At 40.9% G+C, this 20,590-nt stretch overlaps 1 protein-coding gene across 1 annotated transcript; it reads right to left on the reverse strand.

The window, feature by feature from the left end:
* Window positions 1-617: 617 nt before the first annotated feature.
* LOC117824582 (apolipoprotein B-100-like) lies at window positions 618-17,722 on the reverse strand. Its single transcript, XM_034700114.1, has 28 exons — window positions 17,668-17,722; window positions 17,518-17,547; window positions 17,260-17,372; window positions 17,001-17,146; window positions 16,764-16,911; window positions 16,490-16,642; window positions 16,107-16,231; window positions 15,937-16,022; window positions 15,364-15,808; window positions 15,112-15,226; window positions 14,886-15,032; window positions 14,584-14,795; window positions 14,272-14,467; window positions 13,991-14,170; window positions 13,667-13,870; window positions 13,413-13,580; window positions 13,119-13,324; window positions 11,719-11,901; window positions 10,057-10,187; window positions 9,754-9,964; window positions 9,497-9,669; window positions 9,087-9,250; window positions 8,882-8,991; window positions 8,410-8,783; window positions 2,391-8,063; window positions 2,191-2,302; window positions 1,818-2,004; window positions 618-1,732 (listed from the first exon to the last, which is right to left on the reverse strand). Exons 1-28 carry the CDS (start codon window positions 17,720-17,722, stop codon window positions 749-751), a joined length of 11,031 nt encoding a protein of 3,676 aa, XP_034556005.1. The 3' UTR covers window positions 618-748.
* Between the last annotated feature and the right edge of the window lie 2,868 nt (window positions 17,723-20,590).

Here is a 20,590-nt window from a genome sequence, read left to right on the forward strand (position 1 = left end):
CTGTTCCACGGACCAGACTGAAAACCAAAGGGAACAGGGCTTTTTCAGTCAGAGCTCCTGCACTCTGGAACAGCCTGCCAGAGGAGATCAGACTTGCAGAGTCAGTCCCTTGTTTTATGGCATTACTCAAGAGACATTTTTACAGGAAAGCTTTAATTGTGTAATTTAATATGATTTTAGCTCTGATTTTAAGGGTCAGTGGGACATATTCAAGTACAACTCTCTGCCATTGTACCTTAGAAGGGACCCTATCTGTAATCCAGTTTAAAACAATCTATCTAGCTATCATTCTGATTATAAGTATATAAGTTATAAAGTGTAGTTTAAAATCGAATTGAATTCAGTTATATTTCCAGTTTTCTAGCGAGAATAAAATATATTTCTCTCAAGATTTGGTCAGGACAACTATTATATTTTGTTCATGCGGTCATACATTGTTAATATTACAGACACAGGAAATGTATGAATAGCTGCCTTTATGGTAAATGCATAGGCATGTCCGGAAGTGTCAATAGGAGAACGTAAACACCACACAATGCTGTTCAGTCAATGCACTTTATTAAATCAACTCTCAAACAAAGACAAAAAATGTAGACATGCAACACATGTTATGCAAATTTGTCACACCATTTATTTTACTTTTTAAATACAACTCACAACATGAAACTTGTAGTTTGACAATGTCCTTTACACTTTTGTTGAAACATTAGTTATGATTTCAATCTGTAGCTTACTGGTGAAGATAGGATCATACATTTATTTCAAGCTTTTTACCCTGAACTTTGACATAAAACTTGATCTGAGCGGTAGCCTGATGCAGGCAGTCAGAAACGGTTTGGTTGAATTGATTTACTGCAGATCTGAAAATATCAAGAATGTAATCAACGGTGCCCTTAATGAACTCAATGTCCAAAGCTGTGTCTGCATATTTGGTGATTGTTTTCACTAACCTTGCATATTCTCTATAAAAAGCATTAACAAAGACAGAAAATACATCAAGGACATCAGACTTTAAGGTGTTGTCAACCCACTCCTGAGCTTTCTCGACAACATTTTTTAGGGTGGTACCCCAGTTTTCCAGGATTATATCAATACTCTCTGGGTGTTTCAAATGAGTCAAAATGTGGTTAAACATGGTGCTTACTCTTTCCCTTATTTCATCAATTATTTTGGCACTAGCCATAACATCACCAATGGGCATTGTGACCTGTATCTCACTGACAGTGTCAATTACAACATTGAAAGCATATTCTACGTTTACAGCCATGAAGTTGAATGCTTTCTCTAGCCAAGTAGTAATGCTGGTGGTCATCTTATTGAGCACCTCAATGAGGGGAACCATCTCCTGAGAGCCAGGCAATCTGACCTGAGTGTCTCTCATGAAATTGATGGCAGCATCCAGGAATGCCTGAACAGTCTTCTGGTACTGGACAACAGTGTTCCTATAGAGAATGGACACATGGCTCAGATCTGGGGTGTGGTCGTAAGCAATGTTGTGGGCCTCCTCAATGTAGTAAATAATAAAATTCTTCAGCTGAGCAGCATGTTTGGACAGGTGGTATTTCTCAGCAAAGCCAGACATACTAGAAGTGATGGCAGGAAGCCTTTCTTGTATTCCACTGAGTATGATGTCAGGGGCCTCCATATTGATAACCATCTTCAGATTCATTTTATCAGTGTCTTTGACAGAAGCTCGAATGGTGACGATATCGACATCTTTGCCAGGATCAGACTGTTACACAGAAAAAACAAATATAAAATGAGATAGAAAACGGTACTATCATTGTGTGAATGTAAAACTAGTTTGAGATACTTACAGCATAACGGCCGTAAAGCCTGGCATTCATCTGAGCTGGGACCCTGCCATGGAGCTGAAGACCAAGGAAGCCAGTTGATGGAATTGAAATAGTGCAACTAGTTCCATCTTTGCGTAAAGTGTATCGTACATTGATGTCAGTGAAGGCAGGGCTGGTTATATCCACACTTAGGGTGAGACGAGAGTCACTGTAGAGATAGAGATACATAAATATATTTGTCCTTGTAAAGAAAGCATCTTTACCCCAGAAACTATTTGATATGGAATAGGCCTCTCCTCTGGAAACCTCTAAAATAGGCGAGTTTTCTGGAGTAACAAAAAGAGTTACAAAAGCAAAATTCACAACATGCAGAATAAAGAATATTTAAACATACCTCACTGTATGGGAAAGGATATGTTGAATGTCCATGTTCATATCACTGTGGGTGAAAATCCCTTTTCCTGTCAGTGTCAGTCCAGCATCCTCAATGTTGAGGGTAACAGATGCTGTTTAAAGACATGAACTTTGGTTAGAATGTATGTTTTGTGTTCAACATATAAAACTGTAGTATCTGCTTAGAAAAAAAAAACTTACAGTCCAAGTCATATTCCAAGAGGGTCATAGTAGAGGTGGCAGATGACTTAAAGTCAGCCTTGTATACTGGCACACTGCCATCCAATTCAGCAGCCAGGTTGGTAGTGTACAGTGGGCTGACAAACTTGATATTTGTAGATATCTTCTGCTCAGCAGCTGTCACTTCGGCAACCGTTTTGTCAAAGATAGTGAGGTCACCTAGGCTGCTAAGCTGAGATATGTCAATCTCAATATCTGTAGTAAATAGAGACTTTGGTGCAAAGTCTATGGTTGTCTGAACAGCATGCTTCCCATTGGTGTTGAAATTGAACATATTGGCCTCATTGTTGCTGCTATACTTCAGCACTCCATACACACGGCTCAGGGAGGCCTCAACTTCAAGACTCTCATTTACATCCATGCCAATGACTTTGGTTGTGCCATAGTTTAACTTGGCATCAGTCAAAACTTTGGACGCAGAGCGCAAACCATCATTATTCAAAACAAGATTGATCTCATTATCCAGTACTCCAGAAACCACACAATCTTCCAGCATTATGTTTTCCATATTTGTCTTAGTGGATGTCTCCATGGAAACATATTCAAAGGTTCCCTCCAGCTTCAGACTGTGGTCTATCTCTGCCTTTCCAACAGCCTTAATTACTGGGATGTTGAAATCCCCCTTCAGCGTCCAGGTGGATACAGCATTTGGTTTAGTTTTGGTGTCAGCAGCCAGGTTTTGTTTTGCTTCCAGGTTGAGAATGGGCAAGGCAATCTTTGCTACTGTAGCCACAGAGACTGTAGTTTCAAGTGTCTCAGTGCTCACAGCGACGGTGCTGTCATGAGTTCCTTCGATGTGCTGATTCTCAAAGGACAGGGAATTGGCCAGCTTGATTCCTCTCTTGGTGGTGAGACTTGTGGTGCCGTCAAGTTTGGCTTTCAGACTGTCAAACACAGAGGCTGTGGTAGCTCCCAGACGAAACACAAGATCATCCCCAGTATACAGCCCAGCATTGGCATTCACATTAATGATGGGAGACTTGAAAGACAGATCTGTGATCAGATTACCCGAAAATGGTATCTGGATCATTTCAACAAGCAGGGTATCTTGGCTTTTCTCGAAGACCAGCTTGGCACCCAGATTTACAGCCTGGTCAGTGGTAGTCAAAATGTATTTCAGCCCAGTTTGATCGTACAGGTTCAGATGACGAATAGCTGGAGTTTTCAAATCCAAAAATGGAATATTAATCTCAGGAATGCTGATGGGCTTCGTCAGGAAATCAAGGTTTGCCTCCCCTTCAGCAGCACCAAGGATGGCAGCCTCCTTCTCATTGTTCTCTAAAGTCAAGTTCCAGAGTACTTTGAACTGATTCAAATGAGCTAGAGCCACAGTGTTCATATGCTGTGTGTCAGGCCTGAAGGTTGCAGAATAATCATTCTGCAGATCAAATTTGAAAGCGAGAGCATCATTTAAATTAACCTTGGAGTTTCCCTTATTCTGCAGACTGAACAGAAACTCCCCGGGACCAAGAGCAACGTCAATCATGTTGTACATGTCTCCGTTGACCATTCCAGTTAAATCTGTGCTATGGGTCCCCTTGAGCTCAAGCTTCATGTCATGCAGACTTGGGTTGATTGTGACTTGTAGGGCACTCTTCAGGGTGTTGTCTTGAGAGTTGAGAGTAGCAGTACCCTGATTATCTACAGTAATTGTAATAGCATAACCTTCCTGGCGGGCAGCAGCCTTTTGAGCTATAGATGTCTCACCAGCGAGGCCCATGATTGGTAGGTTAAGCACATGTTTATAGGAAGTGTCCGAGGTGGCAGATAAACCACCATTGGTAGCTAAGAAAGCTTCGTTCAGAAGCTCAGCATCATAAGGTCCTGTGGTGGACTTCACTGTGGTTTTAGCTGAGACCTGGGCTGAGAAGTAAGAAAATGTCACTGACGCATCATGGTCAACCATTAGAGAACCATGAGTAAACTTAAGGGTCTCAGCAGCAATTAAACCCCCCATCGGAATGGCAACGCGTGCAGTGGAATCAAGGTTAAAGTTGAGGATTTCAAAGTTGGTAGATGTACCTTGGGAAGTCAGAAAAGCTGTAAGCTGGGGAGTACTATCTACATCTAGAGAGCTCTGGACTTCAGCAGCATTCCTAATAGTGTAGATGGGGGTGTTAACTTTTATCTCATAGCTCAGTTTACCAAATCCTGGAATCATGATCTCATGAGGAATTTCTGGCAGCTTGAATGGTGGAAGTTGAAGAGTCTTGACAAGTTTCTCTGCTTGAACATTCGGAAGGGTGGGGAAGGAGAACTCAGGTATAGTCATTTCTGGGATTGAAAACTCAGGCAAGGTGGGAATATAACTCATGATGAGCTCTTCAAATGTAGCAATTATTTCAAACAGCTTCATCGGGAGGTCGAAAAGAGAAGCAATCAAGTCATTGAATCTCTGTTGAATGTCATTCATAGAGATGGTGGTGGCTTTCACTGTGTAGACACCCATGATGGTAAACTCGGGGATGTCCAGCTCTTGTTGGACTTCAAACTGGTTAAGCGCATCTCTGCTGAATTTCATAGAAGGAACGACAAGATCAGTGAGAGGAATAGTGAAGGATGGGATGGTCAATTCAGCTTCTGTCAGACCAGTGAGAAGCCCTTGGATGATTTGCAACACCTCTTGGACAATTTTTGGCTTCTTAGTTATCTGAGCCACACTGGTGAAGATATCAGATGTAACGGTAATGAACTCAGTGTATTGATCCATTACCAGCTGCAGATAATAAGTCATCTTAGCATTTATATCCAGGTTTTCAATTTCCTGCTTTATAATTATTGCAAATTTCTTCAGATTATTCAGCACAACTTGGTCAAGGATGTCTTTTGTATCTTGTACTATTTCTGTTATTTTAATTTCTCTCAGATGTGCCCATGCACCACTAATAAAGGACAAGCCTAAGTTGGAAAACTCCCTTATTGCCTCAAGTTTCTGTTGGATTTCAAGAGACACAATAAGGTCATTCACAAAAGCAGTGCAGCGGACTATCACTTGATTGGCTTCAGCCACAAAATCATTGTAATCCAGTGAATTCAGTTTCTGCTCAATTATCTGAATACATCCATTCAACTCAGCAATTATGTCCTTAATGTCAGCTTCACTCAAGTACTTAACTGTACCCTGGAAGACTTGCAAAAATTTGGTTGAAATGTCTGCATCATTAAACATCTTTACCAAAGCTGTGACGGTTTCATCAACTTTTAACTGTTTGATGAGCTCCATTACCTTTTCAAAGATTGCCTGAACCTTACTCTCAATCTCAAACTTTACAATCAGCTCTCTTATGTTAGCATAGACATTGTTGATCTCATGTAGGATGTCAAAGTCCAGAACAATTTCCCTGATAGTATCTGTTATACTGCCAAAGATCTCAGTGGGAAGCTTACTCACAAGTTCATCTATGCGGGCATTAAAGTCAATAGATGAAATTATATTCTTCACCTTCTCAACAATTACTTGCATGTCAAAGACCAAAACTATTTCTTTCACTAAACTCATTATGATCTGCAGTTTGGCCTTGATTTCATACGTGGCATCAATGTCATTCAGAAATGCAATGCTGCTGCCCTTCAGTTTTTCCAGGTCAAACTGCTCAGCCATATCCTTCATGGTATCAATCATATTTATAATCATGGCCTTGATGTCAAATTCCTCAGTAAAGGCCTCCACCAGTTTGAGGGTATTCTGAACAAGGGTTTCAGGAGTGGCAACAATAATGTCCTTAACCATACCAACAATGTTTTGGATGTAAACACTGAAATTTGAGAGCTTTTTCTCCACAATTGCCTTCAGGGTTCTTAGAATGACTTCTAAATCCTCCATGGAGATGACATATTCTTGGGAAATATCATTTAAATACTTCTTCAGCTGATTAACTTTGCCTTCTATATTCAGTTCAGAAATAAAGTCTTCTACATACTGTGGAAGAGCTGCAATTTTGTCCATTATCTCCTCATTGTCGATTAAACCTTGCAGTGCCTCTCCAACATAGTAAACTAAGCCCTTGATGCTTTCCAACAAGACAGGCAGGTTGTCAACAAAAGGGATCTGAATTACATGACTGTCTGTGTTCTTGTCATACTTGAGGAAGCCAGAGAGGGTGAATTCCTGGTTCTCTGTGGAGTCACCGTTGAGGATGTTTGTGAGGATGGTGCCAGAAACCTCCAGTCCAGTTCTGTCAGCAGTGTTGTAGATACTTAAGTCCTGACTGAGGGAGTGGTCATTCACCTTGGATTTCAGTCTAAAACTGCTCTTCTGCTCTTGAAGTGACAGAACGTTATCCATCTTGTTGTCAAATGTCGTCTCCAGGGAGAAACCATTATCCAGCTGCTGGGTCACTGATGCTCTGCATTCATGAGCGCTTGCAACTGCCAGGGGTTGTGCTTTAAGGAGCCACTTGCCATAGAGCTGAGCACTGTGCTTTCCATACATGGTCATGTCTCCATCAGCATTGAAGATGGCATCAAGATTGAAATCAAAAGGTACAACACTGCAGCGGATGCTGTGATCAAAGCGTATTGGCTGTGAGTTGAAGCGGGCATCATTGGTGATCCTGGCTGCAAGACCAATAACTTCAAGCTCAGTGTTGTGGCTCATGTGGGTTCCAAGGATTGTTCCAGTAGTGCTGCACTTTGCGTTTGCAGCCATATCAGCATAATTGACCTGATAGATGTGCTTGATCTCTTCTTCACCATAGATGGCTTTCAGGCTTCCAGTGAGGTCAATCTTGTAGAGCTCTGCCTTGAGCTGAGCCTCATTAACAATGTTGGCCGCAAGAACTTTCAGGTTGTTGTTTACGTTTGCAGAAGCTGTGAAGGGTTTCAGGTCGATGGTGACATCATGTGTGTATGAGGCATGCTCACTTGCGGTGGCTTCAGCCTTTGAGTTGAAGTCAAGGCCAGAGAGAGTGATGGTCAGAGTGTTGGCATTATCAACCTTAATGTCCTGCATAACAGCCTTGTTGTTAATAGACAGGGAAGCCTTTGAAGCATCAAGTGCTGCATTAAAGGTGTTTTCAAGGGCAAGAGCGCTCTGGAGGGCGGTGGTTCCACTTGTGATCAAACCATCTTTGTTCATTGTCAGAGTAGCCTTGTGAGTAGCCTCCTTCTCAAGGAGCTTCACGGTGGCATCACTGTTCACAGTCAGACCATCGACATCCAGGGAAGCAGTGAGCAGAGAGTAAACACGGTTTTCAGTGTGAGCTGCATTTGTCTCAGATTTCAGTGACAGCTTGCTCTCTTTGAAGGAAAGCTCAGCAGTATTGGTCAGAGTGTTGACAATTGTGGAGTCAATCTGAACAGATGAATCAATCTTTGCCTCTGGCTTGAATGGGGCGATGGTGAATGACTGGGTTGCAGTGACTTTGCTGTATGCTGGTCCGACTGTCCACATTCCCTCTAAGTTACTATCAGCAGAGATTTCTTCAGTGTTGACTCCAGCCATACCAGTGTGCTCCAGAGCAACTCTGACACCCAAGGGGCTTTTGGCTTCAATCTTGCTGCTGGACTTCAGATTAATTTTGTCTGTGATGGTGGCTTCCTCAACAACATTAATACTAGCCTCAATGAATTTATGAACTAAAGAGCTTTTCAACTGGGCCTTGATGGCATCAGTGGTGGCCAACATCCCAGAGCCTAGATGAAACACACACAATGAGAGATAACTGATCAACACAAAGATACTGGAATAACAATTAACAAAATGTAAGGGTTAATTGCCTTGGATACAATAAAAATGATACATAGACAAGCTATTATTTGTGTGAAAATATATATATATATATATATATATATATATATATATATATATATATATATATATTATAAAATCTGAACGTTGATCTTTATGTTTATCAGGGTAACTGTAGCTAAAATCTACTCTGCCAACTGTTTCTCTAAATGTACACTTTCTTTATTCTTGATTAAAAACAGTGTAATATAATACATTTAAAACCCTCAAAGGTCATGTTCTTTAAAGTACCTTCCATCTTTACTGAGAGGATGTCAAGTGGAGAGGTTCCTGTCACATCAAACTTGGCTGAGTAGCTCGGTGTCTCCACAACATCTTTGCCGGCAGCCATTGATGCTTCCATGTTGTAAAAGTTGCTCTTCATCAGAGTTGAAACCTCAGCTTTGCCAAAAAGAGGTAAAGCCAATGTTAGGCTTTCAGGTACAAAAAGTTCTGGGATTGGAATCTCTGTGGACACAAAATTCAGTCCAAACATTGGTAGGAAAATGTTAGGAGTGGTCAAAGCTGGTGGGAAGTTCAGCTCTTCTGTTGACTTTCCACCAAGAGGAAGAGGGATAGAAATAGTGAAGCGCTCATTGTTGAAGTAGTAGATGGCCTTGGCTTCACTTTTGGGAACAGAAAAGAAAATGCCCAATCAATATAATTGTAACAGTAACAGTATTTGCAAGTTGATATGTTGATCACTGTGTTTAGTCAGGCTTACGTATTGAGGTACAATGACTCTGGCAGTGAAATCTCAGGCATATCAGGCATTCTGAAGTTCTGAATGTAAGGGATATCAGCAGCATACACTTCCAGGTGTTTGTTTGCTTCCTAAAGAATGAATAACAGTATTTATTTTAATTCTAAGTCAGGGACAAAGTAAGAAGATCTGATAGTCAAACAATTTTAAGATAAAGGATTCTTACTTCCATAAATGCACTGAAGATTTGACCGACTGTTTTGTCAGTCTTCCCAACCTTCAGTTCGACCATATCATTGCCATATTGTCTGATACGGTCAGTGTAAGGAAGGGTGTTCAAGGTACCAGAGTTTACATCAGACTTTAATTCAACCTCAATATTGCTGGTACCTGTAACGAAAGCAAACATCGAGAATCATTAGAAATTACATCTCTGATAATGTTTTCAGCTGCTAAATCTTTTTCTCTCTTATAAGAAATCTGTGTACAAATTAGAGTGGAATAAAAAAATAGTGACACTTGTGTTATCTTTTGATAAACAATACTGACCAACCAATCATGACTCGGATCAAAGTCAAACAAAATTATGTCAGCATCTCAGATTTTAGGAAAACTATGCAAACAGAAATAATGTACCATATTTCATTGAGATTTTCTGCTCTGAAGTGGTTTCCGAAATCTTGATATTACTCTTCAACACCATTGTAAAGTCTTCGTCATGTTTCAGGTTTGCTGTTAGAGTGGCGTCAGCACTGATGGAGGGGACAAGAAGTTGGACTTGCAGCATTCCTTCCTTCATGGCCTTCAAACTGAAAAAATATACAAGCAGTTTAGTGTACTGTCAATTATGAAGGTCACATTAATGTGATATCAAAATGGTTTTGATTTCTTACTTGGCACGGCCAATCAGGGAAAGCTGAGGGATGTTCTTGTTTATCAAGTCAAGAGAGATGGAGTGAGTTCCTTTGCCCTTGGTGTTTCCATCAACAACACCCAGCCTGAGTCCCGCCTCCATGTCATAGTCTGGGATCTGGATGTCAGCTGTGATGACATTCTTTCTTCTGTTATATTTCACCATAGCTGTGGCTTCAGTGGGCTCTGCACCTGATGTCGACCAACCAAGAGTGTAAAATTACTCCTTTAAACTGGTTACGTCTCTTGGGAAGATTTACCATAATGTCCATATTGTACCCTACCTTCAGCTCTCAGAACAAACTTCACCGAATCAACCTTCTGCCGGCCCTCTTCTCCCTCTCTAAGCAGCTCATAGGCTAGAGTAGCAGTAAACTCAGTGACCTCACCAGTGGGATGAAGTTCCATGGCAAATCTATTTAAATAATTACAGTCATTAGTCAGTAATCATAGGTAATTTACAATCTCAAATACAAAAAGCTTGTGACTGTGTAAAATGTTGATAAAAGGGCTGTGACAGTACACTAAGTTCACAAGATGTGACACCACACAGTATTTGATTCAGGAAAATGATACTGGATGATACACATGAAAGACAGAAGAAGTTCACTTGTCCACCCAAGCAGTACATCTTACAGAATTATGAATGATCAGATTAACACATAATACAGACATTCACCGTCTATTCAATTGGAAACATTTCTTGATTTCTTCCACCATAGACTTTTGATACCTTCCCAAGGTTTAATATCAGGAAAAACAATGGGAAAAACCTTTTGCTATGTACTGATCTCAAGTATCACAAAATCTAGTGGCAGAAAATCTAGTTGCAACCTAAGTTACTAAAAAACAGAATTTGAAAGTTTGCAAATCATTTAAATCCTAAATGTAAACAAAAATAGTGCAAAGAAAACAGCAAATGTTGAAACTTAAAATGTGCATAGTTTCAAAAGAGTTGGGACAGGGACATGTTTACCATTGTGTTGCGTTACTGTTCCTTTAGCTAGAACTCTGCAAATGTGTGAGATTTGAGAAGACCTGTTTCTGGAGTTTTGAAAGTGACACGTTGCCCCATATCTTGCCTGATAAAGGATTTCAGCTGCTCAACAGCTCAGGGTTTCCTTTCATGTTTGTTTCGTTTCATGCCAAATGTTTTCAGTAGGTGACGAGTTGGGACTGCAGGCAGACTAGACAATGTTACTGAAGAGCCATACTATTGTTGTATGTCCAGAATGTGGTTTGGCATCGTCTTTCTGAAATATGCATGGTCTTCCCTGAAAACGCATTGTCTGGATGGATGCTCCAAGACGTGTATACATTGTTGTACATTGTTGAGCATTGCTGGTGCCCTCCCAGATATAAAAGCTGTCCATGCCATGGGCATCCCCATACTATCACCGATGCTGGCTTTTGAGCTGTATGCTGAAAACAAGACGGGTCTCCTCTTACAGTGTCCATGGTTTTCAAAAGGAATGTCAAATTTTGATCTGGTTTCATCAACATTTTACACAGCATCTCAAATTTGTGGAAATGGGATTGTGCTATAAAACAACATGTTGACATTGTGGACTGTACCTTTAAGGAATACTGTGTTGCTAAGTTCTTAAAGGAGTAACGTCACCAGATGGCGGTGTTGTTATGTCGGTGAAGTCAGTTTGAGTGGCACTCTCACTGTGGATGTGTCCCTGTATACTCCTGTTTCTTTTGCCTCTCAACTCAATGGCAACGTTAAGGTTGTGTGACAACTGTTTCTTAGTGTATGAGAAAACAGTGGCACAATCGGAATTTGTGTAGTTAATAATAAATGTTGTATGTTGCAAAAAACCCTGACACGTGATTGTCCACGTTTGGCTAACATCACTGTCTACAATGATCTTGAAAACACCATCTACCAAAAAACCCATACCCAAACCATTACAGTCTGTAGATTAGGGAGTTTCACTCACTTGCTATCTCCAGTAAAGGGAAAGTAGGGTGCTGTCTCCTGAGAGAAAGCATCAGTGTATTGCAGAGCAGTGCAGTATTTCATTCCAGCGAAGAAGGGAGTGCACTCACTAACATCAACCATGTCCGTTATCATAGGAGGGATTGGCATCTCCCCTGATCCTGTCACTGACACCAGAGCGTTCCTACGGGGGAAAGTTGCAACAAAAACCAGGATAAGATTTTCATGAAATAGTGTGTAATATATATGCACAAAACATAGGTACTGCAATCACACCTGGCACATGTTTGCTTGCTTGGAACACTTAACCATATCTTGTCCTCTGTCAGGAGCTTCTCCTCATACTGTTTCATTAATAGAGCTTTCAGCAATATGTACTGTAAATATTGTATATTTTGCATATTTCAATGACTGTCAGTATATAACTTTTGTCTGTGACAGTAAACGCCTTGCATGGTAGTGCATAGTCTATTGTCTTCCTGCTGCCTGTTAAATTTGTACTTTCTCTTCAAGTTCTTATCTGAGCTCCTGACCGTGTTGTTCCTGAGATAAAGAGAAGCCTTGGGTTTTTGTCCTCTGCTGTTAAACCTGCCCTACGCAATCTAGGGGTCCAAAATGGACCAGGCCCTTAGCCTGGACCAGCATGTGAATAGTTTGGTACGTTCTTCTTTTCATCAATTAAGAAATATTGCCAAACTCAGACCTTCTCTGTCATCTCTCTTAGATTATTGTAATTTTCTATTTACATGTCTTAGCAATGCATACTTGAACCCGCCTACAAGTGGTCCAAAAATGCTGCTAAACTGTTGACTAAATCATCTCGGAGATCTCATGTTACACCGATCACTGGCTTCCAGTTAAATGTAGGATCCAGTTTAAAATTCTTGTTGTTGTGTACAGAGCGCTCAATGGTCAGGCTCCAGTCTACATCAGGGAGCTGCTGAAGCCTTATTACTCCAGCAGGACTCTGAGGTCATCTGATCAGGGTTTAATGGTTGTGCCTCGTACCAGGTTAAAAACTAAAGGAGACTGCGCTTTCCAGGTTGTTGGTACTAAACTCTGGAACAGTCTCCCTCTGGAACTTAGAACTGTGGACACTGTTGACATGTTTAAAAAGCAGTTGAAAACCTATCTGTTTATACTTGCTTTTGTTTAATCTGTCTGTTTTTATGTCATGTTTTTGTATTTATTTGCAATCCCTGTTTTGCCTTTTAATGTTTTTCTATTGTTGTTGTAAAGCACCTTGTGACCTCTGTTCTTGAGAGGTGCTCTATAAATAAATCCTACATACTTATTTCTACTAAAAATTCTGGCTCCTGCCTCTTTAATAAACTGTAGGCATTAGATTGTGTTTGCATTTGTGATAAGATTGAGAATCTGAGAAATCCACTTGAGCCTTACTTCATTTTGATTATCTTTGTAGGATGCATTGGAGCAGGGATGGTCAGCTTGACGTTGTCATTTGCAAGGGAGATCTTGGCAGTGAGCCCACTCTCGTGGAATATGCTGGTGTGCATCTCTAATCCGGACTTCACATATTCAGAGATGAATGAACCAACCCGAGTGTGAAACTCAACGCCAGCAGAAGGCATGAAGCTCACTTCGCTCTGTGGAAACACAGTAGACAGTGAATACAACACAGTTACGTTTCTGTAATAACTGTTTTCAAAAAGAACTGTGTTGATTTCTACTCACCATGTCAGAACCAAACTTCAGTCCACCCTTGATGCCAGGGGTGAAAGTACCAGACAGTGCAATCCTCAGAGGCACACCAGTGGCAGTAGGCAGGAAGAATTCATTGTCCATGAAGATGTAGTGGGCAAAGATTGTGTTGTCAGCCTTAGTCATCAGTGCCTTCAGTAGCTGTGGTAGGAAAAATACAAATGTAGTTTAAATGTTGAAGAATGATACATATTTATAACTGAAATGTTTTGGTGTTTTTTTTTTACCTCAGTAGGAAACATCTTGAACATGTTGTCAACCATCAAGGCAGCAGAGTAGGCCATATCTGTGATTTCATTGGTCCTCAGATACCCCAGCTCATTCCCCAAGAGTCTCATGTACACCATTGCTTCAGGAGTCTGTGATGTCTTCAGCTCTCTCACGAGTTTATTGAGGTTGCGACCAATGTCTCTCATCAAGCTCTGGGAAGCCTGTTCATGAAAATGTCCATACAATGTTACTGAAGTCCTAGCTCTGTGTTAAAACCCCTCTTCCAAATTACATTTAAGACAGCACCACATATGTAATACAAAAACATGTTCTCATAATACCTGTCTCTTCATCCTGTCCGTCTTCAAGGTAGGCATTACGTTCTTCAGGATTTCATTGATGTCAAGCGGCATTTTGTCAGACACAAAGTACATCGTCTTCAGAGCAGTGTCAGGGAAGAAACCATGCTCTCCAAACAGAGCATCAACAGTTGGCTCAAATCCTGTGCCCTGCATACCAATCTGAACGGGAGGACACATAAGAGATTTAGTCTTCAAACAGAACTGTTTGGTTAAATTTGTGTCATAGCCCAATTTGCTGTCAAATAGCTCAAGCTGTTTACCTCCATCATGTCAATGTCATAGCCAAAAGCCTTCAGAGTCATTTCAAGCATGACCTCCTTTGGCAGGTAGCTGGGACCCTCAAAGATCACGTTGCCCTCCACAGATCCAATCTTGTAGTGGCTTGAAAACTTGGTGGGGTCCATAATGGGACCAACCTCATTACCCTGCAGGGCATCAATAATTTTCTGCCTCAGTCTGTGGGGAAATCAAAAATATTTCACAGTTTAACCATTGACCTTCTCACCATGCAGAATACTATGAGACAGTACATTTGAAAATTATTAATTAGGATGTAAGTAATTATTACTTACTCCAGGGTCTCTGGTGCAGTTGAGGACAAAATGTTGGTCACATGGGAGATCACAAAGCTCTTGACTTGGCTGTCCTGCTCAATGGGCAGAGCAGCTGCCAGCTGGGCCAGTTCACTGGGCTGGGGGTCCTTCATAAGAACCAGATATGCAGCAATACGCTTTTGCATTGGGCTAGCACCGTCCAGAAGCACCTGCATGAGAACTTCTCTGCCCTGTGGTCAAAGAAGACTTACAAAATAAGTTTACTGTAGAAGTTTTCATTCAGAAACTTTCATTGAAAGCCTTTGCAGGATTGGACTTGCCTCCTCGGGGACGGCAGTGAGCCTGTATGCTTGGATGGCAGCCTGCTGCACAGACAGGGGAGCTTCAGGTTGGTTCACACACTGGATCACAGCGGTTCTGAGAGTAGGACTGGCAGGTCCAACAGCTGCAGCCATGTTTCCAATGACCTAGAGTGAAAGGACACATTAATATTCTCAGTGAGTCCTGCAGTCGTTTTTATTCAGATATATCTTGAAGGTTACTCACCCTTAGTGTAATGAAAGTTTTATCCTTGTCACCAGTGCAGTCTCCCAGCTGTTCAGCCATAAACTCGGCAACAGCATTAATCTCAGGGATCAGTTTTCCTTCAGCTTTGTAAAACCTGTTAAATGAATCTTTGAATTAGAATTGTGACAGTGTGTTGCTTGTTTGAAAGAAATGGAACAGCTTCTTTTAAAATATACTAAACTGTTACTTTTCTACTTTTTAATTGAAGTAATAGAGATTAAATTCACTCACCTCTTGACCACATTGCTCAGAGCATACATGATGGGCTTGCTGGGCTTGAATTTGGCCATCTCCAGCATGTCATTGATCAGCAGGGGAGAAGGATTGGAGACGAGTCCCAAAGCAAAAACTCCTGCATCAACCTCGAGTGAAGAGGCATCAAGAGTCCTGAAGATCTGCATGATGGCACTGCTGCACTCAGGTGTCCCACACTGGGCGAGTACCTGGTAGGTTAGGACTCTGGACACGGCAAGAGCTTCAGGGATAGCTGGGCTCAGGGTCTCGGCCTTCATTCCACGGACCATGGTGACAAGCTTTTTGAAGAGGTGGGCCCTTCTGTCGCCCTCGCTCTCGGGCAGAGCTGCCAGTTCTCCCAACAGGGTCAGACCTGCATCTTTATCCTGGATAACACTCTTGTCCTCAACAGTCTCCATGTGAAGTCCCTTGACAATGTTACCTATGATAAAACAACAAGTCCCTTGATAGCGTTGCCTTTGATATGCAGTGAAAGAATGGGAATGACTTATTTAGGCATTTAGTTCTATTTTTAATAATCAGCGGCTTTCAAAAAGACCAAGTGCTTACTGCGGTCAAAGACTTCATCGGTGAAAGAAGAAACCTGAACCAGAGTCAGGTCTTGCTTTCCAACATTCGTAACTCCGTATTCCCCCCTGTGGAGGTCCAATACAAGGTTGAAAAGTACAGAAGCAGAGCTTATTACAGTGCAGTATTGGATGTAGTATATTTTGAATTACCTGTGAGAGAAGGGGATGAGGATGTGGTTCTCAGTGCAGGAGCCAGAGGTCATGTGCTGTTTCTCGTTATCAAACTTGTAGTTGCAGTTCTGGGTACTTCTGATCAGCTTGGAAAGGGGGTAGTGCTGCAAGACAAAAAAGTTTAGCTAATCTGCAAGAAATGTATTTGAGGCCTCTGACAACATTATAAACGTTGTCCAGTTTGGTTTTACAGTAAACTGTAGAAAGATTACAAGTAAGTCAAACTTGTAAATGGAGTGATGTGGTTTTTGTCGAGTCTGGAGTCATACAAATAAAAAAAAAAACAATGCAGCAGTGGTTCCTCTCTTGAAATATGAATTTCTAAAATTCTCAAACCGGACCACTGTATTAAGATATCTTACCATTCCAGAAATGAGAGCCAAGGGGCTGGTGTAATCTCTCATCGGGACAAATTTGTCACATCTGGACAGATCCCTGGTGAGACTGATATCTGTTGCAATATCCTCTCTGGTGTTAATGGAATATTGGGTCTTGCACATGCCGTGGATTGTGGGCTGAAATGGTTGTGAACGGAGATGTGGATTAGTTTAATTTATATTGTCTGCCGACAAGTACTCACACAGGAAGGCAAGAAGTGTTTAATTTTTAGCTTAGGGTGCTAAGTAGGACATTTACCATGTTCTTATTCTTCTCCTCTTCCAGCAGAGGGACAGCCAGGGCAGAGATGATACCCCTCTTGATGTTCAGGATGGTTGTTGTCTCACCATCTTCAGGGTACAGTTTCACATCGTACACACCGTCAACCACAACCTTCAGAGGATATCTACAGAAAATGTCAGTGTCAGTCCTGCAACAAATGAACATTCACGCATCCTGACATGTCACTTATTGGAAACTCATGAAGGAACATACTTCTCCATTTCAGCAGCAAAGGCATCAGAGCTGGCAGCAGGACTGAACACAGGGTTGCCCTCTGGGTCCATGTCAACCACCTCGCTTAGACTACAGCCAGTGGTACGGACGATGAAACTACAAGTCTGAGGTACCTCAATTTCAACCTGTTTTAAGATTATTGAAGCTTTTAATACAACTTATAGTTGATTTAGAAAGTAGAAAGAACATAAATAGTTTTTAAAGAATGGAGGAGGATGGAATCTTTCTGATAGGATACCTTGCAAGTGGCCTTAGGTCCATTCCTCAGATGTGAAGCACCATTTATGGCATTCAGAGACTCAGCATTGTACAGGTACTCATACTTGTGGAAGGCTTTGTATCTTTGGTTTACTGGCAGAGAAGATATTGTTTCTATGTTAGACTTTGCAAGTGTATGATTCAGAAACTGTAGCATTAACTCTGATATGAATGAACATGATATGCGTTGATAGCATTGCACAGATGTGTCATTGAAATATGAAGCACTGGAACTTACTCAAGCAGGTTGAATGGTCCTCTTGTGCATCTGTAACGACAGCCATTGGAAACTTTAACACCTCTATATAGAAGTCTATGTCTTGTGTATCAAATGCCACCAGTTGTGAAAAATACATTTAAAGCTGTTAAATCATTAAACAATACTCACAAGACAAGGTAAGTGTGGTTAGGAGTAGGGAAAGAAAGAGCTTTGAGTTCTCCATCCTGAGCTCTCTGCAACTCCCTCCGTCCAGGTCCTTACGTGAGTACTCAGATGAGACTGAGGCCTCAACCTCCTCATACTGCTTATATACCAAAGGTGTTCTGAACACAAGGTAGGTAGGAATTACATACTGTACCGTCTCAACTCCAAAGTCCACTCTATACGTCTGTGTGGAGGGACAAAGGCAACTAGTTCCATAAAGCTTTCTATGAATATGATGCCTCAAAATCTGCCTTTTGTGCTGAAATTAAGATATTTAGTATTCAATGTAAAATTATCTAAAATACAAACAAACTGAAGATCTTTGCCCCAAATAGAACTTAAACAATGCACAGACTCTACACACTGCAAATAGTTACCTCCCAGAGAAAACATCATTAAATTAAGCCTTTTTTTCCTTGACACTTTTTTTCCTTCACACTATATATTTCACACAAGTAGGCAAACTTTCCAATTTTAACATTACAGCCATTTGTTTTGTTTGTTTTTTTTAACTTTCCCTTCTTTTCTTTTCATCATTGTTTTAAATATTAATCCCTCTTATTAATCTTTTTTGTTTTGTATGTAGATATTCTGTTTCTACATTGATACTTTGTCTTTGTGTTGAATATTTTCCATGGAGGGCCACTCAACAAGCCTGTTAGGTTTTTTTTTGGCTCCTCCTGCACATAACATGTTAGTGGTTAATTTTATTATTGAATTTTATCTGTTATATCTTGGCTCATGTTATTGAACATGCAATGTTTTCTTTTGTTCTTTTATATGTGCAATAAATAAATAAAACAATGTTCTTGTTCACATACATTTTTAGATTTGGTGTCTTAATACTTCCAGAATATGAAAAGTCTGCTCTTTGAATCCTTAGGAGACAGCTTTGTAGAGGGTTGTGTCAAAACTACGCCTACCTAGTTAGAGCATATGTCTATAATATATTACAGGAGGTGCTTCACATATTCATGATATTCTAGTTTCTACAAAGGGTGTAAAAGTCAGTGCCTCATCTTGATCATCAACACCCAGTTTCAAAGATAAAATTTTTTTCTGAATTTACAGTTTCTTAATCTCTAGATGGTGCATAGAGTTAAAAACCATACATTACATAATACACTTAAAATGAGTATTCAAAGGCACAGGTCAGAAAATGTGGAGTCGTGCCCCCGTGCCTTTGATAAGAAGCTGTTACACTAAAGTTGAACTGCTTGTTATCAAGCTCTTGTCAAGGAAGCATTGGACTACAGTCCCTGTCAGCTGTGTGGACAGCTGGAAAGAGCTGCTATCACGCACTTCTTATCCACCAATAAAAATCGAGCACCATTGAATGAAAATGCACGGACAATTGTTTTTGGTTGTTGTTTAATTATGTTGCCATACAGGCCACTGTAGTTTGAACTAATCAAACCACAACCAAAACAACTATAACTAATAATGATACTAACTTTTTGATTTATGACTCAGGTGAATGCTGCACTGCAACACTAGTGTGGTCTAAAACCATGAATTAGAGGTAGGATACAATTTCAAAGTGCTCATTCTGAGAAATACAGAGTCTATACAGCATTGAATGGCCTGAAGTCATGTGCCACCCAAGCTCTATAGTTAACCTTTATAATTTAGTTTATTCCACAGGTCTGTGGTGATTCAAACACTCAGAAATAGTGCTCTGCCAGTGATGTGAATTCTTCCCATGCTGCCTAAACAGCAGCCCCTGGTGGCCAGAGCTATCACTTCAACAAAGTGTCCTGCTGGACTGATTATTGCAGACAGGTGTGCCTGCAGCTACTATATGAGGGCCCAACTCATACCTGTAGGTCTCCTCCATCCAATTCCCTAATCGTGCATTCATGAAGAATGAAAGTTATATGTTTGTCCATGTTTATCTGCCTTTCTAGAACGCTATCGCTAAAATTAGTAACACCATCACTAATGCCCGGTGTTTTTTACCCAATATAATATACCCAATAAAAAGTACTTGTCATCAAAATGTATCAAAATATGACAACACATGAAAAATTAGACTGGTGTTCTTTTATTTTAAACTGTGCCATGTCTAACAAAAAGAAAAAAATGAATCAAAGGGGGACCCTATAAAAATGCTCCAAAATTACTGAAAATTTGGAATTCCGGAACCAAAAATTTCTAAAACAAAAAATGATGGAACTGGAATCTTGGTGTTTGGTCCACCCATTCCTGGGACATTTGAGACTTCCCTGGTGAAGGCCAAGTGGCAACCTCCGGTCTCAAACTATGAAGCCCATGCGGAAGTGTTATAAACTGCAATACATCGAAATCCGCTTGAGGCTGGCTGCAGAAACACTGGAAACCACATAGACATGAATGGGAAAAAGACGATCTTTGCAGCATTAATAAACATGTTTACAGCCTGGTTCAAAAAAAGGCTTGGCTCTACGTAGCTAATCTCTCTAATGGCACACACTGTACGGGGAGTGAATTTCTTCTAACGTGACGGTTCAGAAGGTATTAAGATTACGGGTTTTTCCCAAATAAGGACATGACTGACATGACACCTGGTCGGGAACACATAGTTATTGGCTAGGAGGCCCACACTACGTCACACTCTACCTGGTTGGGTTCCGCATTTCCAATATGGCTGCTGCCGTCGATTTGCTTCAAAACAGCTCTCAGGAACAGATGGGTGACATCACGGATACTACGTCCATATTTTATACAGTCTATGGTGAAGGCACAGTCTCCTTGACACACAAACAGCTGCAGGAGAGAGAAACAAAAAAGGGTGAAAATCACCCGAACACGTGCCTGTAGGAATAAGACGGTTTTGGAGTAGGGAAACACCAACGCCTTCAAAGATGCTGCTGAAGCTACCCAGGGACTGATGACACAACATAATGAA

This window comes from Notolabrus celidotus, chromosome 13 (assembly GCF_009762535.1).
Source record: "Notolabrus celidotus isolate fNotCel1 chromosome 13, fNotCel1.pri, whole genome shotgun sequence".
Lineage (NCBI taxonomy): Eukaryota > Metazoa > Chordata > Actinopteri > Labriformes > Labridae > Notolabrus > Notolabrus celidotus.